This window comes from Eptatretus burgeri, chromosome 2 (genome assembly GCF_056783735.1).
Source record: "Eptatretus burgeri isolate ZD-2024b chromosome 2, Ebu_testis_v1, whole genome shotgun sequence".
NCBI lineage: Eukaryota > Metazoa > Chordata > Myxini > Myxiniformes > Myxinidae > Eptatretus > Eptatretus burgeri.
Window position 1 is genome coordinate 141,575,114 of NC_140962.1, and position 25,173 is coordinate 141,600,286.

Below are 25,173 nucleotides of genomic sequence, written 5' to 3' on the forward strand. Positions count from 1 at the left end.
ATTCATGACTCAGAAAAGGTCATTTACTCATCTTATTTTACCTTAAACATGGGTAATTTCAGTTGAAAGTGTCTTGAAAGTGGGTTTTCTTGGGGTCCAGGAACGGATTAATTCACTTTCCATTATTTCTTATTGGGAAAATAGTTTTGAAATCCGAACAGCCTCTTGGAACGAATTAAATTCGGATTCTGGGGGCACCACTGGGTGTGTATTTGTATATGTATATTTGTATATGTATATATATATATATATATATATATATATATATATATATATATATATATATATCTATCTATATATATATATTACATGAATAACGAGAAGGGTACTATCGACCATTATATATACTAGTACGGGCCCGTAGGTGAGTGTCAGTATGTGCAGCCCCCTCTCTCTCGCCCCTCTCTCTCCCCCTCTTTTGCCCCCCTCTCTCCCCCTCGTCTCGCCCTTCCTCTCTCCCCCCTCCTCTCTCGCCCCTCTCTCTCGCCCCCACTCTCATCCCCCTCTCCCGTCCCCCTCTCTCGCAGATATTGGTCAACAGATAAATGGCCATAACTTGGGAACCGCTCGTCCGATTAATATCAAACCTTGAAAAGGCACATTCGCGGGTCCCCAGCAATATTCCTGGCAAGTTTCAATCAGATCAGTCCATCAATCGTGCAAAAAATAAATAAATAAACATTAATTGTGACGTCTTCGTGACGTCATAGCACCGTGTCTTGTCATTGGACGACAGATAAATGGCCGTAACTTGGGAACCACTCGTCCGATTGTTATCAAACCTGGAAAAGGCACATCCGCGGGGCCCCGGCAATATTCCTGGCAAGTTTCAATCGGATCGGACCGGCGGTCATCGAGAAACTGCGGTCGCATACAGACATACAGACACACATACAGACACACACACAGATTGCTGGAATTATAGATAGACCAGTACGGGCCTGCAGGTGCGTAAACGACGACTGGATTGGGGCATTATTTCAATTAGATTGGACCAACCGTATCATAAATGGCCAAAACTTGGGAAACACCTGGGAAACATACTCAGGTCCCCAGCGTCAATTGTGATGTCATATCAAATGAAGAAGAATTGTGACGCCCCCTCTCTCTCTCGCTCCCCCCTAGTCTCGCCCCTCCTCTCTCGCCCCTCTCTCTTTCGCCCCCACTCTCGCCCCCTCCCTCGCCCTCCTCTCTCCCCCTCTCTTGAATTGTGACGCCCCATATCTCTCACCCCCCTCTCTCCCCCCTCTCTTCCCTCGCCCCCTCTCTCTCCCCCTCTCTCCCCCTAGTCTCACCCCTCCTCTATTCCCCCTCTCTCTCCCCCTCTCTCTCCTGGTGTCGCCCCTCTCTCCCTCCGCCTCTCTCGCCCCTCTCTCTCGCCCCCACTCCCACCCCCTCACCCGTCTCTCTCTTTCTCTCGTCCCCACTCCCACCCCCTCTCTCTCCCCCCCTCTCTTGCCACCCCTCTGTTCCCCCTTGTCTCGCCCTTCCTCTCTTCCTTCTCCTCTGTTGCCCCTCTCTCTCGCCCCCACTCTCATCCCCCCCTCTCCCGCAGATATTGGTCGACAGATAAATGGCCGTAACTTGGGAACCGCTCGTCCGATTAATATCAAACCTCGAAAAGGCACATCCGTGGGTCCCCAGCAATATTCCTGGCAAGTTTCAATCAGATCGGACCGTCAATCATGCAAAAAATTATAATAATAATAAATGAATAAATAAACATTCATTGTGACGTCATAGCACCGTGTGTTGTTATTGGTCGACAGATAAATGGCCGTAACTTGGGAACCGCTCGTCCGATTAATATCAAACCTCGAAAAGGCACATCCGTGGGTCCCCAGCAATATTCCTGGCAAGTTCCAATCAGCTCGGACCGTCAATCGTGCAAAAAAATTAAATAAATAATAAATAAATAAACATTAATTGTGATGTCATTCGTGATGTCATAGCACCGTGTCTTGTCATTGGTTGACAGATAAATGGCCGTAACTTGGGAACCGCTCGTCGGATTGATATCAAACCTCGAAAAGGCACATCCGCGGGGCTCCGGCAATATTCCTGGCAAGTTTCAATCCGAAGACGAAGCATTGTGACTTCATTCGTGATGTCATAGCACCATGTCCTGTCTGATTGACAGACAATATATAGGTTGTTATTGGTTGACAGACATTGGTCATTGTATCACGTTATTCTTTTTATTCAATTATTGTTCTTTTATTGTGTACTGCCAATTATTGTGCTATTATTATTATTATCTATCTATAATTCCAGCAATCTCTGTGTGTCTGTCTGTCTGTCTGTCTGCGACCGCTGTTTCTTGACGACCGCCGGTCCAATCTCATTGAAACTTGCCGTAGTAGGTAGGTAGGTCGAGTTTGGCGAACAACCCTATCCTGCGCGGGTGGCCGATTGGCACGATTGTGGTGTGGTCGAAAGACCCACCCGTGACTAGCTCCTGGCGGTAGTTCCACGGAGGGTCACGACTGAATTGTCCGTTCCGGTGGGCGATGCGGTCGCGATTTGAGTTACGTGGCCGCTCGCACGCCTGGCGGGCCAAAATTCGTCGCAATATTATATATATATATATATATATATATATATATATATATATATATATATATATATATATATATATATATATATATTTGCGAATTCGCAACTTTCGACCACACCACAATCGTGCCAATCGGCCACCCGCGCAGGATAGGGTTGTTCGCCAAACTCGACCTACCTAAGTACCCACGCGGATGGTAAACCGGGCGATCGTACCTCGCCGCAGGTTGACTCCGGACACGAACCGCTTAAGCGGTCCGTTCCGTGCTACAGTGATAACCGAGCGGTGTTATCGTCGGCCTCGACGGTTCCGATTAATTACCGGGCGTATTAAGCCCACTACGAACCCTTTATGTGAAGCAGGATGGAGGGTCAATAAAGAAAAGACGAAGCGAAATGGGAAAGCAGTTCACACAAAGCACATTTATTTCCCGGCACATGGAAAGCACACATATACAGCCAAACAGTCAAAATGCACATACAGCAACCAAAACAAAAGCAACAACGACGCAGAGTTACTACCGACTACGCGCACACAAGGCAACACTTATGCAGTTCTACTTTACAGACGGCGCCAACACACATTTACTCAAAAGCAAAGGAAAGAAGTCACCCTCATAGAAAAGAGGGCAGACGGGCCTGTAGGCCAATATGCGCGCGTGACCTGAAGGAGCGGCCAGGCCCGCGAGACCGGGGGGGGGTCCTACCCGCGTCCTCGTGACACGTTGGCGGACGAGCCACAGATGTGGCCGCGCGGCTGTGCCCCGACTCCGTGCTCCTTGGCGGGTTTCGTTGGCACGACGTTTGGAGTGGGGTGGGAACGGGGCCCCCTTGTTGCACTATCTCAGCGCGGGGGAAAGGGGGAATTGTTGATGCCCTGGGGGAGGGAGAATGGCTGGCTGGCTTGGGTCCTGCGACGAGCGATCCCACACCGCGACCTCGTCGCCGACCGCCGTCCTTCTCTTTTCTCGGGCCCGAGCTCCTTGGCCTCTTCCCACAACTCTTCTCAGCCCACTCCAGAACCCAACTCGATGACACACCGATGACTTCGCCACCTGACTCGACTCTCTGCCACACCGATGACTCGACTCATTCTGCCTGCCCGACTCGACTGACTCAACTCCTCTCTGCTTCGATTCGCCTTGCACTCGCTGTTTTATAGGCCGGCAGGAGAAAACAATATGCAAATATCCGGATCAGGATGACCTCGGGGGCGGAGCCACGCTCGCCAATTGGACGGAGGAAAGGGGGCGTGAATCTCCCCTGATCCTAGAATTTGCATATATCGATTTCACACAGACGCGCCTGGAGGCGGGGCCAAGCCACTCCACGGTTGCTAATTGGACGGAGGGAAGTGGGCGTGTAGTGTTCCTGATCCGAATTTTCCCTCGAAAAGGCCGCTATTTGCGCTCGTGGCTCGGTGCGTATCGCTGAACGGGCACAAGACAGCCCAACGCTCATTGTTCACAGGTGGTGCAGGAATGGCCGTAGGAGAGAGGTGAGGGTGGTGGAGGGTTTTCGGTGGTGGTTTGATGGTTATGGTGCCGTTTGGGAATGACGGTGATGCGACGATGTGGGAGCGAGTTGTGAAGGTAAAGGTCATGGCTGTTGGCGTTGTTGTTGTTGTCCGAGGGTTGGAGCGTGGTTGGTTCAAAATAAAGATAGAACAGAAAAACGGCTATCTCAAAGCGTCGCAGCCCGAATGAATGACATAAATTCCCTTTATACAATGGGTTTGGGGCTAACTACACATGTACGTAGAGATATCTCACCGACGGGCTCTGAATGGTGGTTTGCGAATTTCCACAGCCGTAACACTACCCCCTCCCCTTTTTACAGACTCGTCCCGAGTCATCAAATTTTCGTGTCCCATCATGTGTAGTTCTCCCCTAGTACGTTTTACCTACGGATCCCTGAGTGCGACATTCATGGTATTCGTGTCCCATCATGTGTAGTTCTCCCCTAGTACGTTTTACCTACGGATCCCTGAGTGCGACATTCATGGTATTCGTGTCCCCGAAATAAATAACCTGGAGGCTGAGTAACTAATTAAACAAACCCACTCACATGGACGACTTAAATAAAATTGCCGGCGCTAGACAGACATGCCGGGGGCGCACTCATATTTGCAGTACATCTTACAAATTTTACAATAACCATGGCCCAGGATCAATGGACTCTGAAGGCAGAAAAACAAAAGTCAAAAGAAAACCGATGCACAGGCCGCCACTGCAGGCCCATTCTGTAGCTGCCAACAGGACAGTTCTTGCAACTTGCATGACGATCCTGGCGCACATGGCAATGAACGGGGGGGGGGGGGGTGGGGGGAATCGAAATTGAACGGGGGCAAACTGATGATGTGGGCAGTGGGCATGGCATGGCAAAGGTGAACAGGCATACAAAGCAGGCAGAGCAGGGCCGCTGCAGGCGAACACAGCCGGCAGACAAACTGGCCGGCACAGGCCTTGAAGCACAGCAGCTGCAGACGATCCGGCCGGTACAGGCCTCGCAGCAGAACAACAGCTGCCGATGAAGTTGGCCGGCACAGGCCTTGAAGCAACACAGCCAGCAGATGAAGCTGGCCAGCCTTTGCCTTTCAGTGGAGGTTGGTGGAGGGAGTGCGGTGGTGCTGGCCACTCAGAAGGCGGGCTCGGACCTTCCTACTGTCTCCCTCACACCTATCGCCTTTGCCTGTCACTGTCTATACCCACTCCCTTAATTTGTCAAAACCAATTTAGCCCCAACTTATTAACCTCCGCCATCTTCGAAGATGGATGGAGGTAACCGTTTTCACCCCTTTCTGTTTGTTTGTTTGTTTGTTTGTTTGTGAACAGTATTACGGAAAAACTCCTCAACGGATTTCGACGAAACTTGGTGGGGGGGTTCGGTATGGTCCAAGGATCATGGCATTGAATTTTAGACTTGGATTGACGGAGTCTATCTACTTATCCCCCCCCCCCCAAAAAAAAAATTGTTGGAGAAAAATTTTTTTTTTTGCATTTCTACATGTTTTAAGTGATTTCCACCCCCCCCCCCAAAAAAATGGAGAAAAGAACTATAACTCTGTCAGCACTGTTGACATCATATTTAATGAATAAGATATAAGGTTCACTTGAGTGACCCAGCAGTATTGGCGGCGGAGGTTTTGCACTCTCCCGAGTGCTCCCCCTCTAGTTTTTTTGTTGTTTTTATTTTTACTTCCCCACTATAAATCGTCCCCGAACCCCCTTTACTGTCCTTGTTCGGCTAACCTATCGTCCCCTAGCCTACTCCCCACCCCTACGTTCCTTCCCGGAGGGAAATGAGGGAGAGCTAGCGTCCTGTGTCGAGGCCCAACTCAAGCCTCAGGATGGCCTCCCCAGACTTCAGCGATCTTAACCCAAAGTGGGTCCAGCGGCCCACAACGAGAGCGAAGGGATGGATGGTGCGGAGGGGTACACTTCCTAATCTACCCTATCCATTAACCTTTAAACTACTCCGGGGCTTTCAACAAGCGCCTCTCGCTTAAACTATTGGTTCTAACAACCCAGATTCCCATCGCCTGTGTTGGTGTCCTCACAATTTCGGACCTCGCCCCCAAATTTTCTTCCCGTGCCCTCACACGGTCTCATGGCTGGGACATGTGGCTCCCTTGGCAGGCACCACCCTCTGCCGATTCTCCAGCTATGGCACCCCCGGGCACTACACTGCCTCTGAGCCTACCAGCTCCCTAAACACCGGGGAGTGCCCTCCCTGGCGACTCCCCTGAAACGCTCATGTGGCAGGCTGGCTTCCCAGGCCCCTTTCCGAGGGTCACCCGTGCCCACAACACTGCCCACGCAGCTAATGGCGCCCCGGGCCCCCGCACCATGCGGGCGCACCCGTGCCCATTATGCTATCCCGGCCCCCCATGGGCCCTTGGCCTACCACGGCCGACTAGCCCGGTGCCCGTGGTACCCACTCAGCGATACTCACCTTTCGTAGCCACGCTCCCAGCCCGTCAACAGGGCTCCTGCACCCCTCCAAATGGGTTTTGAGCCTACACTCCCACCAACAGCAAAACGCCTCCATTTTCCAATTTAACTAACCCAGCTAACTCACATTACACTGACCCCGGGGTCCCTTGGGCGGGAGTCACTCCTCTCCCCAATCACTCATCGCACCATGCATTCCACATTCGCTCCACTCACACAGACCCGCTGGCCTCACTCACTCAACACGTCTCCACACAACTCACCAACTCTTCAACACACACACCGCTGAACTCTGCCATCCTGCTCACTACATCCCCTAACTACCTCGTGCTCCCACATCGTCCCTTATACTATAGCATGTTCCATTTAACACTACGTAGCTAAGCTACGTCCCCGCTACACATCCAAAGTCTGTCTCTGTCTCCAAATCTCTAAAAATCATTTCCCAACCTAAATCTGGCTACAATCCCTCTACCTAATCCATTCCACGGGCCCCATGAGCACTTACCCCTGCCCTATGGAGCCGGTCTAGCTATGCTAACCCTTCCCCCTAACTAGTTTCATCCTGTGCCCGGGCAGGGGGGTCTTCTACCCCATGCCCGGGAATCCTGTTCACCCGAAAGCGAGGCTTGCTTTCGTTAATTTTTTTCTCTTCAATTACGCGCAGCACCAGCGCGGCAACTCGCAGCTCGCGCACCAGCGCGGCAATTCACAGCCGCACACCTGTGGCGTGACGTCATGGCAGCTGTTCGCGGCCCTCGTCCCTCTTGGAAGGTACCATCAGGCAGGGATTCACCCTCCTGCCGGATTCCAACCACACGTGCCAAGACGCCACCCGGCGCATAAAAAAAAAGAAACACAAGTCCCACGTCTCAAGGGGTTCCCCACGCGAACACATGTGCTCTGCCCGTTGGAGCTTAACACACACGCCCGTGTGGAGAACCCGTCCGGTCCAAATCCATAATCCTGCCTAAACTTTGTTCGTCGCGGGATCGGCAACATTCACCGCCCTCGTTTCCGGACCGGGCTTCACTCCCGCAAGCGAGCACGTGGCGGCCTCGTGCGTTGCATGGCCCGAACCTCGCGCTCGTTGCTGGGTAAACCCGGCACGGTCCCCAAAACAGCTACGGCCGCTCCTCGGCTTTTGTCCCTCTGTGGCTGTCGTCGTCTCCATTCGATCCACGCACACCTGCGCGTCACGACGCTCACACACTATTCCATCACATTCACACTCGGAGACGCGGCTGCGTGCTCCTGCATGCCCAATGTCATCTCCCTCACATACAGCGACCTTACACACACTGTTCCTCTCCTTACACTCGGCCGCTCACTCACTCGTGCCGTTTCCCTCACACACACCATACCACTCACACACGGGGTCGCTTCCACACACGGGGCGCACTCACACCTTGCACCACACACACCGGGACAACCACACTGGGGATTCGTGTCCCCACAAGGGTCTCCGGGGCCTCTATACCCCCAAGCTCTCCATGCACCCGTTCGCAGCACCCGTCCCCTCAACATCGCTCGACACGACCGAACTCACCTGGTTGTGAGTCGCCTCGAGGGGGCATACTCCCTCCCCTCGTTCCTGGAGGAGGCTATCCAGCTGCTCGCACCGGGTCACGACACATTCCCGGAGCTCCCCCTCATCGTCCTCCACTAACTCCGTGTGTGTGTGTGTGTGTGTGTGTGTGTGCATCTTTTTCTTCCACCCCGTCTTCATCGTGTAGTTTCTCCTCTATGGTTCCCATCTCCCGCGTCTCTGTTATTTCTTTCAATTCCTGCGTCTCCGTCAATCCCGTCACGTCGTCCATTACCTCCATTTCTTCCTCGCTTTTCGTCTCTGCCGTTTCCTCTTTTGTCTCTTTCGTCTCCATTGTTAATTCTGCCGTTGTCTCTATTATCATTTCCGTCTCTTCCCTTGTTATCTCCCTCGTGCACCTCACCGTCACCCCAATTAGTTTTTCCCTCTGTGTCACCGTCACTGTTGCTTTCTCTGTCACTACCCTCGCCCAACACGTCTCCCAAATTAGTTTGTCCTTACCCGCCTCCACTGCGGGCCTGACAACCATTGCACTCCCCCCGAGCTCGTTCGTTCCAGCACGTGGCGTCGCCATTTTGAGCTCCACTGCCTGCGTTTCGCTCCTCACTGTAATGTCCGGAGGGCAGTGAGGCGCGGAGAGTTGTGAGGGTTGTCGAACTCTGTTTATTGCCCGTCCGAATGCACACGCCTCAAGCGGCGCGAACACCTATAAGCCTTGTGGACACGTGACTACCAAAACCACTCCTCCACGCCCCCACAACGCTCCCCGCATTGTGCCCTGCCCACGTATGCCAATACACCACAATCCTCCCTCCTAAAAACATGAGTATAAAATGACCATTATAATGATAAGCAAAATCTGCAAAGCAACCTTCGGCATAAAAAAAAAACAAAGCGGAACAAAACGACATTAATCAAAAATCAGAGGCACCACAACACAGAAAGCAACCAGAGCCAAAAATGGCATTAATCATGTGGCCGTGAATCAAACCCAGATGAGACGCACAAAAGAAAACGTGCTTCATCTGCACAACCTGCAACCTCAATGCCGCTGTGTTAACCTGGCACATCATTCATCCTTTCGAGTTGAATCCCAAAATGCAGTGGACAGGTGCTCGAGTACTGAGTTGCACGACGAACCCAATGATGGCTGCAGACCACAAAAACCCTGGCCGTGTTAAAGATATAAAGAAACAAGTTGGGGAGCACGGCATCACTACGCAGCCGAAGCGCCCCCAGGCGGCTTATGCTTACACGCCAACCGGCGAGGTCGCGATGACCTCCCGCGCCCCCTGGCCAACAAGCTCCATTTGCCCAAGCTTGCCAAACTCGCCCGTCCTTGCCCGTTTGATAAGCTCGCACGTCCCCCCCACGGACAGAAACAGGTAAACATGCTGAGCCTGCCAGACATAAGGGCGCCGCCGCTGGCGTGGAGCGGCGGGTGGGGCATCCTTGGGAAGATAACGGCCCGGCCCCCGCGAGAGCAACGGGAGGGGCGACGCTGAACAGCGCCGGCGTCCCACATGCGAGTCAAACCGGCAATTAGCCGGCTGCAGTCCCAGCAATCCCATACAAAACCACGCATCACATTCAGCCATGTCATAAAGCAACAAGAACATCGTCTGCACAGATGCAAACTTCCCTTCACGTACAGCGCGTTCTCCCAGTATCATTCCCACACATGAGAGGGTAGCGAACCGCGGACTGTCCTTGCAGCTGGAGATCAGAAAGACCTCTTTATTCGCAACGATCGTCCGCAAGTTCTTCACATCATATTGATCATATCGGTCATCCCAATGATTGATCCCAACCAAACATATTATGCTCACACGCGGCCCGTCGGCATTTGCTTTAACAACGCCAAGCTGAATCATTCGTGCTGCGAGAATCAAATACCCCACAATTAGCAATTTATGAACTAGAGTGTGCGAGGTGCAGTGGGACGCAAGAAGCACGCACGCCAGCATCAACTTCGCTTTATTGCGCGACCAGAAGTACACTCCTGCCACCCCTAGCGGGCGAGGCATGATATACGAAAACCCAACCACGTGACACAGCACACTCCTCCCCTCGTAAAAATGACCCGTCACATGATGAAAGGACAATCACAACATGACCACCTGAAACCCATCAACACTCATAATCCTCCAAGTACCGCGGCCGCACCCTGACCCGCCTCAGACGGGCAGCGCCGCCAGACAGTCCAGGCTCAGACGCCTCCCGGCTCGGTCGAGGTGACACCCCCGCCGGACTCGCACCTTCCGCCACCCCAACCACCCCCGACCGCCCAGCCTGCCCGACGTCCCCGGGTAGGACGGCATCAGGCGAAGACCCCCTGGGCGTCGGCCCAACCAGCCCCGGCGATACAACGTCAGGTGCCGGCGACATCACCGGTGGGGGTCCCACATCGTTCGGCCCGGGGAGGTGCGGCGGGGGGGGGGTGACGCTGAACAGCGATCATGCATTTGGTCCACGTTCCGCTTCCACACATCCCCACCATCAGTCCGCACCATGCAATTCGCCGGCCCCAGCACCACAGAGACCTCCGCCGGCACCCATTTGGAACCGTGAAAATAATCGCGCACCATTACCCGTTGTCCCACATCGAAGCCGCGCAGCCGCATCGGATGCGACATCGCCCCACTCCCCGACCCCCCAGGTCGCAGCAAATCCAGTCTGGACCGCAATACCCGTCCATAGAGACGAATGGCAGGCGAATTACCCATGACAGGATGAATTGCGTTCCTGTAATGGAGCAAAAAGACATCGACCACCGTCTGCACAGGTGCAACACCCCCCCTGCGCAAAGCCCGCTTCAACATCTTATCAAACGACTCAGCTTGGCCATTCGTCTCAGGATGATACGGTGCGGACCTTAGATGTCGAATACCATTTTGACGCATAAACTCATCAAATACACCTGCGATGAACTGCGGACCGTTATCAGAGACCAGAATCTCAGGTAATCCTTTATTAGCAAAGATCGTCCGCAGTTTTTCTACTGTAATGTTTGCTGATGTATGCTGCATTACTACAACCTCTGGCCATTTAGAGAATGCATCGATCACAATCAAAAACATTTTGCCATTAACCGGTCCCGCAAAATCTACATGGACCCTCTGCCAAGCTCGGTCTGGCGCAGGCCATAGACCCGAGGCTCGATGCGGGTTATCAGCATCTGTCTGGCACGTGGCGCAACGCTTAACCAACTGCTCAATGTCTTTGTCCAACCCCGGCCACCACAACAGGCTACGAGCAAGACTCTTGGTCTTCACGACGCCAAGGTGACTGACATGCAGTTCATCCAAACACCGCTGCCTGAACTTCGGTGGAATCACCGTCCTCAACCCCCACATAACGCACCGTTGGACCAACGACAGCTCCGATGCGCGTGACGTGAAAGGTTGAAATGCCGGTGTCGAAGGCAGATCGCTCCAATTCCCCGTAGAAATCGCCTGGACGACACGGGCAAGCACCGGATCACGAGCCGATTCCACCGCGACCTGCCTGGCCGTGACCGGCCCGCTTTGGACCTGGCCCAGCGCGAACACATCGACCCGGTCGGCCAACTCAGACGCAGCTGGACCCTCCGCACACGGCAAGCATGAGAGCCCGTCGCAGTTAGCATGCTTCTCAGTGCTTCGGAACTGAATATCATAATCGTAAGCACCCAGAAACAGACACCACCGCTGTATTCGCGTGGCCGCTACCACCGGCACCCCACGCTCGGGTCTCAGGATTAATTGAAGCGGTTTGTGATCCGTCTGCAAAGTGAAATGCCGCCCCAGCAGGTATTGATGAAACCTCCGCACACCCCAGACGAGGCTGAGAGCCTCATGCTCAATCTGGGCATATCCGCGCTCTGCTGTGGACAGGGTCCGGGATGCAAAACAAACAGGCCGCTCGGAACCATCGTCCATCCTGTGGGAGAGCACTGCCCCGATGCCATATGCAGAGCTGTCGCATGCCAATAGGAGCGGACGCGCAGGCTCCTAGTGCACGAGGACCGTATCCTCTGTGAGCCGCCGCTTGACGCGGTCGAACGACGCCTGGTGTGCAGGCCCCCAAGCCCAGCGCTCGTCCTTCCTGAGTAACTGTGTTAACGGCACAAGTTGTGAGCTGAGCCCGCGCACGAACCTTTGGTAATACTGGGCCATACCAATGAACAAGCGCAGCTGCGTCTTGTCGCGAGGCGGTGGCATGTGCTGAATCGCCTCCACCTTCCGAGGACCTTTCAACAGCCCCTCCGGCGTGGTGATGTGCCCGAGGTATTCCAAGCGCTGCTTCAAGAACGCGCACTTGTCCCTGTTCAAGCGCAGGCCGCACGCTTCTAGCGTTGTCAACACTTGGGCAATGTTCGCAAGATGCTCGTCCGCCGTTTTCCCTGCAATGAGCACATCGTCCAAGTAGGTCTGAGCGGGCAGGCCAATGCAAACCTGATCCATGGCTTTCTGCCACAAAGCTGGGGCCGAAGCAATCCCAAAACAGAGTCGGGTATATCGATAGAGTCCTTGACACGTGTTGATTGTCAAAAGCTCGCTACTCCCGGGATCCATCGGCAGGTGAAAATATGCATCACGCAGGTCTAGCTTCGTGAAGTATTGACTCCCCGCCAATCGCGCATATATTTCATCGATTGACGGCAATGGATATTGCTTCACGCTGAGCCCCGGGTTAACCGTGGATTTGAAGTCCCCGCACAATCGGACGTCTCCATTCCGTTTCAGCACCGTGACAACCGGGGTGGCCCAATCTGAGCACGACACCCGTTCGATCACTCCACAGGCCTCCAGCCTATCCAGTTCACCCTTGACCTTGTCCCGCAGGGCATACGGCACCGGACGCGGTTTACAAAACCGAGGAACCACCCCCTCCTTCAAGAAGAGCTTTGCCTCCATGCCCTTGAGTTTCCCAAGGTCGTCGCTAAACAACCCTTGATGTCTTTGAAGAATCTCCTCTAACTGATCCTCCCACCGGCTCGGCACGGGTTGCACAAGGTGAACTGCAGCCCAGTCTAGCCTGATGCGGGCCAGCCAATCTCGGCCGAGGAGAGACGGTCCCCTCCCCCGCACGACGTACACCCGAAGCGTGGCGACCTGGCCTTGGTACCGCACAGACACGTCTGCCATCCCGACTGGCGTTATCTTCTCGCGGGTGTACGTGAACAGCGTGAGGTTTGACCTGATAAGCTTCAAGCCGTTGAGTCTACGCGCGGTCTGCTCGCCGATGATCGACACAGCCGCTCCCGTATCGACCTGGAACGTGATCGGCGTTTTGTTCACTTCGACTTCCACCGTCATCGGGCGCGCCGCCGCCGGGCCAATTGAAAACAGGTCCATCAACGGCCGCTGGTTCCGCCCCGAGTCGCCTCGCACATCGCCGTCCATGACCTTAACGGCGGCCGGCGCCCCACGGCACACACGCGCCAAATGACCCACCTTGTGACAATTTAAACACACGTTGCCTTTATACGGGCACGCACGGTGCAGGTGTCGACCTCCACATCCCAAGCATATCCGCGGGGTCACCCCGCCGCACGCGCGGTCGTGCGGCGACGTCCGACCCGCACCGAAGGTCGTGCGTGCGTCCTGGGGTGCTCGCGACCCCGCGTGGCCGGTGATGGCTCGAACATCCCCGCGAGTCTGCTCGACCGCTGTAGCCATGCTGACCGCCGAGTCGAATGTAATGGCTTCACCCTTCAGCCATAAAACCGCTGAAACCATCTTCGCATCTTGTAAACCAGCAATAAAACGATCTCTGAGCCGAGCTGGACGCTCCCCCGCCGTGAACTTGCAGGCCACGGAAGAACGCTTAATCCGCGCCACGAAATCAGCGATGCGCTCCTCTGCTCCTTTCGAGAGGCGATCGAACTGGTATCGAGCGAGCTTTAATGACTTCTCCGGCGCCATGTGTGCCTTCATCTTCTGTACAATGTCCCAAAACGACAGCTCGTCATCCCGGGGCCTGTTCGGTGCCACCAAATCACTCAGTAGTCGATAATGCTCCGCCGAAAGCGAAGCGAGCAAGATCGACTTTTGTTTGCTCTCGTCGACCACATCGTTTGCGTGGAAATAGCATCCCAATTGCTCCGAAAACAATTCGAAGTCGTCTCCGACGAAAACGGGCACAAGTCCGTATTCAACCATCCTCGTCAGCCAACTAGAGTGTACGAGGTGCGGTGGGACGCAAGAAGCACGTGCGCCAGCATCAACTCCGCTTTATTGCGCGATCAGAAGTACACTCCTGCCACCCCTAGCGGGCGAGGCATGATATACGAAAACCCAACCACGTGACACAGCACATGAACCACATCGTGCGTAGGCCTCTTGGTTGTCACGACGTTGAGACGACTTGCTTGCCGGTCGTCATCTGAACATCGACGAGGACACCGTCGATGTTCGCGTTCCGCGAACTTCTTGGACGCGACCGGCTCGCTCCAACCCCCCGCTGAAATCGCCTGCATGACACGGGTGTGCACTGTATCATGAGCGCAGCAGACGTGCGAGAGACCGTCGCAGCTGGCATGGCCCCCGTTGCTCCAGAACCGTATATCGTTGTTGCAGGAAGCAATGAACAGCAACCCATGTTGCATCGTCGCGTCTCCTGCCGCCGGAACCTCGCCCTCGGGTCTCCAGGGAGGACCGGGCCCAAACGGAGGTATGTGCCCCGAAGGAGGCACAGGTGCACCTGGAGGTACGAACTCCGAAACAGGAACCTCCTCCTCCTCCCCCGTGCCGGGCCTTCCAAGGCCACCGGCTGGCGCCATCCTGTCTAGCCTGAGGCGAGCCAGCCACTCCCGGCCCAAAAGGGCGGGCCCCTCCCCTCGTACCACAAACAATGAGAGTAGGGCACTTTGACCTTGGTAGACCACCGAGACGTCAGTCACAGCAAGTGGTGCAATCGCTTCGCCGTGTACGTGTACAGCGAAAAGGTCGTCTTGACCAGGTGAACACCGCGGAGGTCACGAGCAGTACGTTCGCCCATGACCAACACTGCAGCCCGGTATCAACTTGAAACACGATCGGTGCCCCATTCACCTCGACCTCCATTGTTATTGGTCTTGTCACCTCCGGACCAAATGAAAACAGGCTCAACATTGATTGCATTTCCTGCTCCGGGCCGCCGGGATCGCGATGCCCTGGCTGCAGGCCACTCTCCAGGTTGCTGGGGTCGTCCCACACCTCGCTATCCAAGACCTTAACGGCGGCCCCCGCCATTCAACACACACGCTTCAGATGTCCCACCTTGTGACAATGCAAACACACGGTGTTCTTATACGGGCACACCCGCCGCAGATGCTGTCCTCCACATCCCCAGCACCCCTGTGTGTTTATCTCGCCGCCCACGTGGCCGCGCTGCGGCGTGCGGCCACGGCCCGCACCGAAAGGCGTGCGCGTGACCTGGGGCACCTGGGTCATCATGTGGACCCTGGGGTCACCCGACATGCCCCAGCTGGAATCACCCGTCACGCCCTGGCTGGCGATGGCGCGGACATCTGTGAGTGTCTGCTCGACAGCTGAAGCAGTCTCGATCGCATAGTCGAATGTAACGTCGACCCCTCGCATTCGCAGAATCGCCGACACCATCTTCGCATCTTGCAGCCCAGAAATAAAGTGATCTCTGAGTCGAGCTGGACGCTCCTCTGCCGTGAACTTGCAAGCCACGGCCGAATGCTTCACCCGCACCACGAAATCTGCGACGCGCTCCTCCGCACCCTTCGCGAGGTGATCAAACTGGTATCGAGCCAGCTGCAATGACTTCTCCGGCGCCATGTGGGCTTTCATCTTCTCCACCACATCCTGAAATGACAGCCCATCGTCACTGGGCTTATCCGGCACTACCAAATCACTAAGTAGCCGATAATTTTCCATTGATAGCGAGGTGAGCAAGATCGATTTGCGCTTGCCTTCATCATCTACATCATTCGCGCGGAAGTAGCAGCCCAATTGTTCAGAAAACAATTCGAAGTCATCTCCCCCGAAGATGGGCACGCGTCCGTGCGCCGTGCCCCGACCTTCTGCCATGCTCGTGCTGGCGAGACCCTTGGCTCCGTAGCCTGGAACCGCACGGGGTGCGCTGAGTTACTCGCTGCCAATCCGAACGCCACCACCCTGCACACGCCGATCCGAACAGCCTCGTCGCCAACTGTGGTGTCGTGGTAGGGGTGCTTAGAAGGCAGACACGAGCGGAGGAACAGTCGAGCCCGGCTTTGTTGCACCAGCGGGAGCGCGGGCGTACTTTGCCCGCAGCTCTCCTTTATTACGTACTGAATGCACTCACGAGCCGCGGCGACTACGGCACCCACTACAACGCCTCAGGCGGCGCGCACTCCTTATATCCCTGGCAGACACGATGATCACGCCGACCACTCCCCCCACCATCATGCCCTGCCCCGCAGGCCCGCAGGCTACACCACAATTTACAGAGCCGGATCGTCACCAAAATCCAATCAGTTCGTCCTTGTCACACACCCAATGTGTCCACAACATTTCATCCCACTCCGTCCACAACCTTTTTGAGATATCGTGTTCACACTTCACAGACAAACAACCGAACAGGGTGAAAACATATCGTCCGTCCACTTTTCATGGCGGAGGTCATAATTTAGTTGTTCATTTGATTTCATGTTGTAAGAAATGATTTCAACTGAGTTTGTTATTGTAAATATTTTATTGTAATGGAATTTGTATTGTTACAAGATTATATTCCTGTTACAAGATTATAGGACAGGGTAGGTTTTGAAATTGTGTACTTTTGCTTTGATCAATTGGATTGTATTTGTTTGTAATGATCCAGCCACCAGGAGAGCGAAACGCAAAAGGAGAAGAGAATTGAGAGGTCACGTGATGTAACAATGATCGCCACAGGCAACGCGGTGGAATCTGACATCACCACCCTTGGCGGAAGTGACATCATGCCGACAAAAAAGCCTCAACGTTTTAATGAATTTTTGGAACGGGAATTATATATTATCCACCTTATAAAGAAATGAGCATCCAAATGCCTGTGCTGGGTGACTTCCCGTGTGAAAAGGTCGTCGTCATCTTGAGCACGTGATCTTGTCCCTCCACCTCACGACACGGGGTTCTGGGGACGCTCATTGGATTAACCTTCCTCGCTGCTCCCCCTCAGAGCAGCATTACGTTACTACAGACCGCTGAAGGTCTCCCAGCGCTGTTTTTTCCACTTCCGGAAACGGTTTCCCCGACGCTTCACGTCTCCATGACAACGCAGCAACCAACGCTCTCCTCACCAGGAGCACGATCGCACCACCTGGAGCATCGCGGTTCTTCTTCTTCCTCCACACATTGTTTCATCCTTCCATGGATCCCGGTATTCTTACTCGTACTCGTTGAGCTTCCACCACAGAATCTTTGTCATTCCCTTCTTCTTGTGTTTTAATCTTGATTTCACGTCCAAACCATCATGTATTCCCCGTTTTGTAACTTGGTTATCGTTCTTGTCGTCCTGTATCCAGTGCATTGTAACACGTCGACTTCTCGATCTACTTACACTCGGCAATGTTCATGTAAACATGTAATTAGTAAATTTAAGGTAAACATAGTCCCAAGGTCGTGCAACCTGAAGTGAGATTTCTGAAAAAAATCCTCAATTTTCATCCGATTGACTATTGAAATTTGAGATCTGAAGAAGATTTGCATGTTTGGTCATTTAATTAAACCGCCAATTATTTTTTGGGTCAAATTTTATTTTATGGATTTTGCAAGTATCGTGCTCTGCATGACTTCTTCTTCTTCTTCTTCTTCTTCTTCTTCTTCTTCTTCTTCTTCTTCTTCTTCTTCTTCTTCTTCTTCTTCTTCTTCTTCTTCTTCTTCTTCTTCTTCTTCTTCTTCTTCTTCTTCTTCTTCTTCTTCTTCTTCTTCTTCTTCTTCTTCTTCTTCTTCTTCTTCTTCTTCTTCTTCTTCTTCTAGAATAAGATGCCATGGTAGAAGGACGCATTGAGCTGCTTTATATACCTTAACGTGGTGTGCGTTTAAAACATGGGAATTCTAACGGAGTTTTTGTAGTTAATTAGCCCAATCAACTCAGGAGGTCATGGCGATCATTTTGGTGTGTCACATTCTACCTCACAAAGCTCCAGTCAAACTCCACAAAAAAACATGCCTCACACATCTCGTTTTTTTTTCACACACACGCACACACACTCACCTCTCGTATATTTATAATTGACTAGACAACCCCTTGGGTTCCCGGTGTGACAGCGGTTGATAAAAAAAATAAAATAGAAGATAGCTCCAGCGAACTATATCACTGACGTTGTTTGCATTGATCAAATAATCCCGAAGAGTACTTGACTGAATCGGGAATTTGTTTTTTAATAAAATTTTTTCGTTGCCCGATTTGTACGAAACTTGATACTGCACACCGCAGTAGAATGGTGAGTAAGGTGGGCCGAAAACTTTTGCGCTATCATGTACCCTTTTGGCTGTATTTCGGGAACATACATACATACATACATATAGACAAGATGAATGTTTAGTAATACTAGTACGTGCCCGTACATGCGTGGCTGTATGTGCAACATCTCCCCCCCCCAAAAAAAACTTTCAAACAACCACACAGGCCATTCCTTCGCTCTCGTAAACGACGACTGGATTGGGGCATTGTGTTTATCTATAAATGCGCATAAGAAATCGAGAAATTATTCGAATAGTGTCATCACTATCAGGAAGTAGTGCATGCCCATACGGAATGTTCACATGCATTCCACGAATTATCGCTTGCATTGAAGTCACAACTGCTGTGATACTTCCACAGACAGAGTTAATTAAAATCCAAATTAAAATCAAGTTTACCTCCCTGTCTTTGCTTGCCATGACATTCGCTGCCATTGACCATTGCCACTCCTATGCCACGGTAAATAAATGGCACCCTTTCCCCATCGGCCACGCCGACGCAGCAACGTGTCCTGTCATTGGTTTGGTAAATAAATGGCCGCAGCAACGTGTCTTGTCTTTGGTTTGGTAAATTAATGGCCATAACTTGGGAAGCACTTGTCCGATTACTATCAAACCTTGAAAAGGCACATACTCAGGTCCCCAGCAATATACCTGGCAAGCTTCAATTAGATCGGACCAGTGGTTGTCGAGAAACAGCGGTCACACACACACACACACACACACACACACACACACACACACACACACACACACACACACACACACACACACACACACACACACACACACACACACACACACACACACACATTGCTGGAATTATAGATAGATATAGATAAGGATGTGATTTCAACACATTACAACAACACTCAGTTTTCACAGAGAAAATAGTACAAAACCAAAAAATTGGCACAATGTGGTGGTGTTGGTTGATTTTATAAATTTATTTATTTACTTATTTACCTTTGGTGTGTGCACACACCCACTTCTGGAGCAGAAGATAATGTCTTGCACTTCAGATAAGATCCTTTGTTTTGCGTGTTCAGGAACATCCACCTACACCTCTAAAGATCATCCAGTACATCTATGGCTGTATTTCCTTCAATAACCCAGGAGATAAAATTGAAGAGACACATTGGGACTGTAGCTTCAGCAGCTTCGGATGAAATGTGCTGAGGCGAAGGAGGTCCAAGTCATGTCCTTTACATCATGGATTGCTCTGCGGAGTATTTGAGCCACGTGATGGGCTTCCTTGACGATTTGGCCTTGTTCCTCCGCTAGCGACTGCATATCACCTTCAACCGGGTCATCCTCAAGACTAGCTTGCGTAGCCATTCTTGCTTCTACAAATATTTTCCCATTGGAACTGCCATTGTTCACATAATAAACCTTTTCCTTGGACATGGTATTGAGCTTCTTATGGTCCTGTTGTAGGTGATTGTGCCAAGGATGGTGAGAAGATGGAAGGATTTGAAATCATGCAGATCAAAATGGAGGACGTGAACTCCGATGGTTTTGAAGAGGAGGCAGTGTACCCAGAAGATGGTAAGGCATGATGGTAAACTACAACCATCAGCAATGCATACCTTCACACCTTAAGTTATCTTTCCCAACATCCTTTCCCTGCTATAAATATTCACAGTTATTGTGTTTTGGTGCTCAGTTGTGCCAAAGGTCAACCTCAGGATCACCTGAAATCTGATCTTCACAGGTCTCTCACCATCCATACATGTGGTTGCAGTTGGTTGAGTCAGTCACTGGTACACTGGTACATCTTTTGCTTCACTCTTGAAGGATTTAACGTAATGATGTGTTTATCAATAGTAGCTGCTGCTCGTGTGAAGGCAGGGTTAGTAACAAAATAACAAATACGTGCAGTTGGTTCCACAAATGAGAGATGGGGTGGGGGGGGAGGTTATTTTGTGCCCAAAACCTGACCCCTGGTAACCCCCAGTGTGTATGCAAAGTTCGGTGGAGATCAGCTAAGCCATTTCCGAGTCCATAATTGAACACACAGACAGGCTAACAGACGCGTTGTATTTTAACATGATTAGGATGTCCATGTTTGCTCATCCACAAAGGAAGTACATAAACTTGGAAATATGTATATTAACATAAATACACCAGGGGAATTTTTTTTTAATGTTTTTGATAAAAAAATTTTTGGCAATCTCAAATGTATTTTGACGATTTTTCACCTTAAAAATAAAGCTTCTCCAAAACTGCACACAGGTGCATGTGATGACCGACATTTTGATTTTGCTGCCGATTGTATCTTCGCTGAATTTTTCCACAAAGTGGGGTGATTTTCACTTTGACTGGGCTCTCCAGAGATTGTTTGATCAATTTATATTCAGTATTTAGTGCTATTTAGTCCCCCTCTTCCAATCTTACATCCCGCCTTTCTGCTCCCATTTCTAGTCTCTCAAAAAGGCAAATATATTGTCATGTCTAGGGGGTTAGCCCCTGCCTGGACGGATAACCGAACGGTTCTACCTTGGAGGCGAACAGCCGAGATTATGGCGCGCACGGGAAGGAACGGTGGCAAAGACGGAGGCACACGGGTTTATATTCGAACCCACAACAAATAGACAACACAAGCAACTTAAATAAATACGGGGGTTTAATGAAAATAAATCAAATATTTACAATGGTAATAGTTCATAACGGGATAATAATAAAACGTGAGGTAACCTACATTCCTATTTGTTGAGGCTCCTCCACACAGACCTAAAAACAGACGGGGGTGGGGGGGGGGAGAGATGTACAAGAGGCAATTCGGGCGGTGATATTCAACACCAAGGCTCAGAAACCGCCGTGCAGCTTCTTTCATCGATCGCACTTGCAGACGCCGCTTCTCTACGAAAATGGCGCCACCTTCTTCCCTGATGGCCCAACATGAGGCTCCGAGGCACGGTCTCACATGACCCAGCCTAAATCGACGGCCAGTGTCTTGCTCCATCACGGGCAAATTCACCTCAGCACGAACACGAGAATCGTGTGGCCTTCTTCACCGATGGCCCAGGGAAAGCCAGCCGTAATGCCCTTCTCTTCCAGCCACCATTTCCTTACTCGATTCTGCACCACTCCTTTTTCATGTCCCGACTCCGATCCTTCCTCTCCCGTCTCTCTGATGTCAGGCCCATTAATCATCCATTCCAGGAGCGTCGTTTGCGAGTTGTCATTCCTGGAGGCAGGGTTTTCACCTGCTCGTAAATGTCTGGCTCAGTTGTTTTCGGGACGTGATCCCTTTTTATTGCCGGTCTTGGAAATAATATCACATTCTGGGAGGAATTAGCCTTAATACCCACCTAATTAACAGCACCACCCCCATGTGGTGACAAGTAACACTTAAGCTGACAGTTTCCCTACTTTAGTTACATCGAAATGTCTCCTACGCGTTCATGGATCACGCTACTTTATACAATCTTATCTTTTCTCTGAAATTCCTCCATCTACCCCACAAACAAAACAATATTCACACATTGTTAAATTCGTGCTTCTCCATTGTATCATGAAAATGGATGTAGCGTGCATCATATTTTGCACGTTTTGCCACACTGAAGATAGCTGTATTTATCATTCAATGTCCCAATGGTATCTCCTCCACCACATCCTCAAATATGGACCACATCGGCAATGGAGAATTGGCAACAGGTCTGTGCCACGAACATGGTTTCATTTGAACCCGTTCGGGACTTGTTCTGGTTTTTCAGGCACGCTCATCACAAAATATATATGATGGGCGAACGCTCCGAGTTAAGTTGGTAAAAATAAAGGGAGAATCCTGGGGTGCAAGTGAGCGTCAGCGCAGAGGTTCGCCCAGCCCAGGCAAGAAAGATGCTTGACTCTGCAGATTAACTTTCACTGAAGGGATGTTTGGTGCAGGCTTGGAATATATGAATTGGATTCTCGCGTCTTCATCGATGTTCTGAAACATGTACTCTGCCATCAGGGCCACCGGATTCTCACAAGAAAATTACTCCCACCAAACCCTTCTGCTTGATTTTCAGCTCCTGCTTTAAACACTGATACTGACCTACCTCGTACATGATATTACGTGTCTTTGTTGTATTATCCTCATCTCAACGCTTTGTATCCGGAAGCAAAAGGCGCTATATAAATAACATGATTATTTTAAAATTATTATTGTGATGTTATCTTGTTTTATTTTATCTTATTGTTCTTTTTTTTGGAATTATATTCACGTTTTGTTGAGTACCATGACTAAACGTGTAATCATTAAATAACTACAACTACTACTACTACTACTATCTGTCACAATCTCATTAAAACCTCAGGTTAATTTCATGCAGGCCCTTGCTCGATCATCTTTGTTTCTTTTTTCCTTCATGTCACTTGAGCCACGCTTGGTATCAGCTACGTGCCTGCATTCCAACTATGACTCGCTCTTTCCTAAAGCCATTCCTCACACACTTTCAACCACAATCCGGCATTATAGAAGTATCTCGATGATTCCACCAACTCATCAGAGCCATAATTGGTCCCTGTTGTACTTTATCTCAATTACTCAGCCGAAACCAGAGTTCACAAAGCATGATCATACTCCTACTGCCCCCTCCACCTGATCTAAAATCATTCTCTGATCGCGCTTGTCCCACGCAGCATTTAAGTGACCACGCAATGACTGTGCACGCAGCATTTAAAGTTGGGATCATGTACATGTTCAGGACCACAAAGAAATGCAATTCATCAATTTTTTTTTTAATTATATTCTTTTTTTAGTACATAAATGACACTTTGTGCAAGCTGGATGTTTTTGTCACATCGAATGGCAGAAGCTGATGCTTCCTGTTTTTCCCACTTTGAGGCAATGGAGTCGAACACCCTTACTCTCCTTAGTTTATGTCAAGAGGTTGTCTTACTGTCTTCTTTCCTAATGTAGACAGGTTTGTCGACTTGCAATGTTTGACTTTCTCTCTCCTTGTCTTTCTCCCCTCACCTTGTTGCCTCTTCCTTCAACCCTTGCCCTCACAAGTAGCATGTGTTCAAACAGAAACTCTCATTACATTACCTTTCACAGGTATATTAACCTTACCCCCTCTCTCTTTTATATATATTTCTTTCCCAGAAATGGTGAGAACAGTGAAAATTGAGCCTGGATCTTTGGCGCTCATGCATGTTAAAGAAGGTATGAGATACATTCTGTTTACTCTCTTGAACCAAAACTCTTTTTGAAATGGCCTTTTTTTGAAGAGTGGATGAGGGAATACCTTTGTCAATGCTCAAGCACCAAACATGAAATGTATGTGAATGGAAACCTGCTTTTAATATTCATTCAACAATAACTCTTATCATCCAATCACCTGCTGCATCACCATTATTGTTTCCAACACAATCCAACATCCCAAAATTAACAAGAACATAAGTCTTAAAGGTGTTATGGTATGACTCCACAGACCAGTTTTTATAATCCTCTACAAAATATGAGGCTTGTCGAGGAACAAAAGGACAAAGCATGGCAGAGAGGAACAGGTGCACAAAAAGCTCACAAGAGTACTGCCTGCTCGTGGAGAGAGAAATATTGAGGAGGAAGAGAGAGGGAATAATGGGTTGAGAGTGAGCGATAATAGTAATCTTCAGGAGTGTGTATGGGAGAAACTAAAGTGTTGATGGGCAACACAATCGTAAAGGAATGGAGAGTATAAGCACAAGACAACAAACGCAGCAGGTTTCACAGGTGAGACAAAGGTGGTTTGAAGGGGCATGTATCAAATCAGGTATGGGAGCATGCACCGGAGCAGCACGTCACTGCGTCCACTTTCCGCCGTTACTCCAGAGGTTTCCGTCTGGCCATCCCCCAGACAGATGCCTGGCTCATTCCCATCTCCTTGAGATGCTGATTAACCTGCTCCATGCACGAGACTCCCTTCCTGAGAGAATCTGGTGAGCAGGATCAGTGTCAGGAAAACGAGCCACATGTCCATACAGCCACAACTGACGCTCACGGACGATGCAGGTAACAAATCTCATCTGTCTCTCTCTCAGCAAAAGCTCGTTGGACACTGTCCGGCCAGCGATAGCCAAGGATTCTCAAAAAGAGACCTGGTACAAAAGGAGTTAAGTCTTTGTCTCATATCCGTAGAGAAAAAAAGACCTTGCCTGGTATGGTAAGCAGCATGGAAGCACCATGGACTTTGAGTCAGATGTTCGTCCTCCTGCCTTGGTACTGACAGTGCCACACCCCAGGATCCAGTGAATCAATGACTCCCAAGGCCCTACCCAGACGTCTCTCGACCTCTGCCTCACAACATGCGGAGACATGATTATCACTGCCAAGGTAAGTGAATCTCTCTTTGAGATCAACGCCCTCGCCAAAAAAAGGAACAGACAAGATGGCAGCATCCAAGATGTCATTGAAAACCTGGATATTGGTTTTGACACAGGACACCTGAATTTGTGACTCCTCGTTCAGCACCTGGAGGGCCCCCAAAAGCATATCTAAAGTCTCTGCAAAGATGACTGCATCATCTGTGAAATCAGGGTTAGATATCTTGACATTCCCAAACGATGCACCGCAGCTTGATCTCTCCGACATCCTCCCCAGAATCCAGTCCATCCAAGCACTGAAAAGTGTGGGGGCCAGTACACACCCCTAACAAACTCCAGTAACTGGAAAGAATTCAGAGATGGAACCACCACACCTCACAGTACTTAGTACCAGAGTAGAGTT

General features: G+C 50.8%; 1 protein-coding gene across 9 annotated transcripts in view; it reads left to right on the forward strand.

Moving 5' to 3' along the window:
• Nucleotides 1-25,173, forward strand: part of LOC147033359 (uncharacterized) — a 158,568-nt gene that overhangs the window by 54,670 nt on the left and 78,725 nt on the right. For 5 of the 9 annotated variants that reach the window (XM_085854042.1, XM_085853998.1, XM_085854016.1 and 2 more), the window contains 2 exons: nt 19,914-20,024; nt 23,572-23,631. In XM_085854042.1, coding sequence (XP_085710168.1) covers nt 19,914-20,024; nt 23,572-23,631 — 171 coding nt within the window. Of the gene's footprint in view, nt 19-16,854; nt 17,392-19,913; nt 20,025-23,571; nt 23,632-25,173 lie in introns of all 9 variants that reach the window. The other 4 variants (XM_085854078.1, XM_085854060.1, XM_085854035.1 and 1 more) reach the window with 3 other exon arrangements.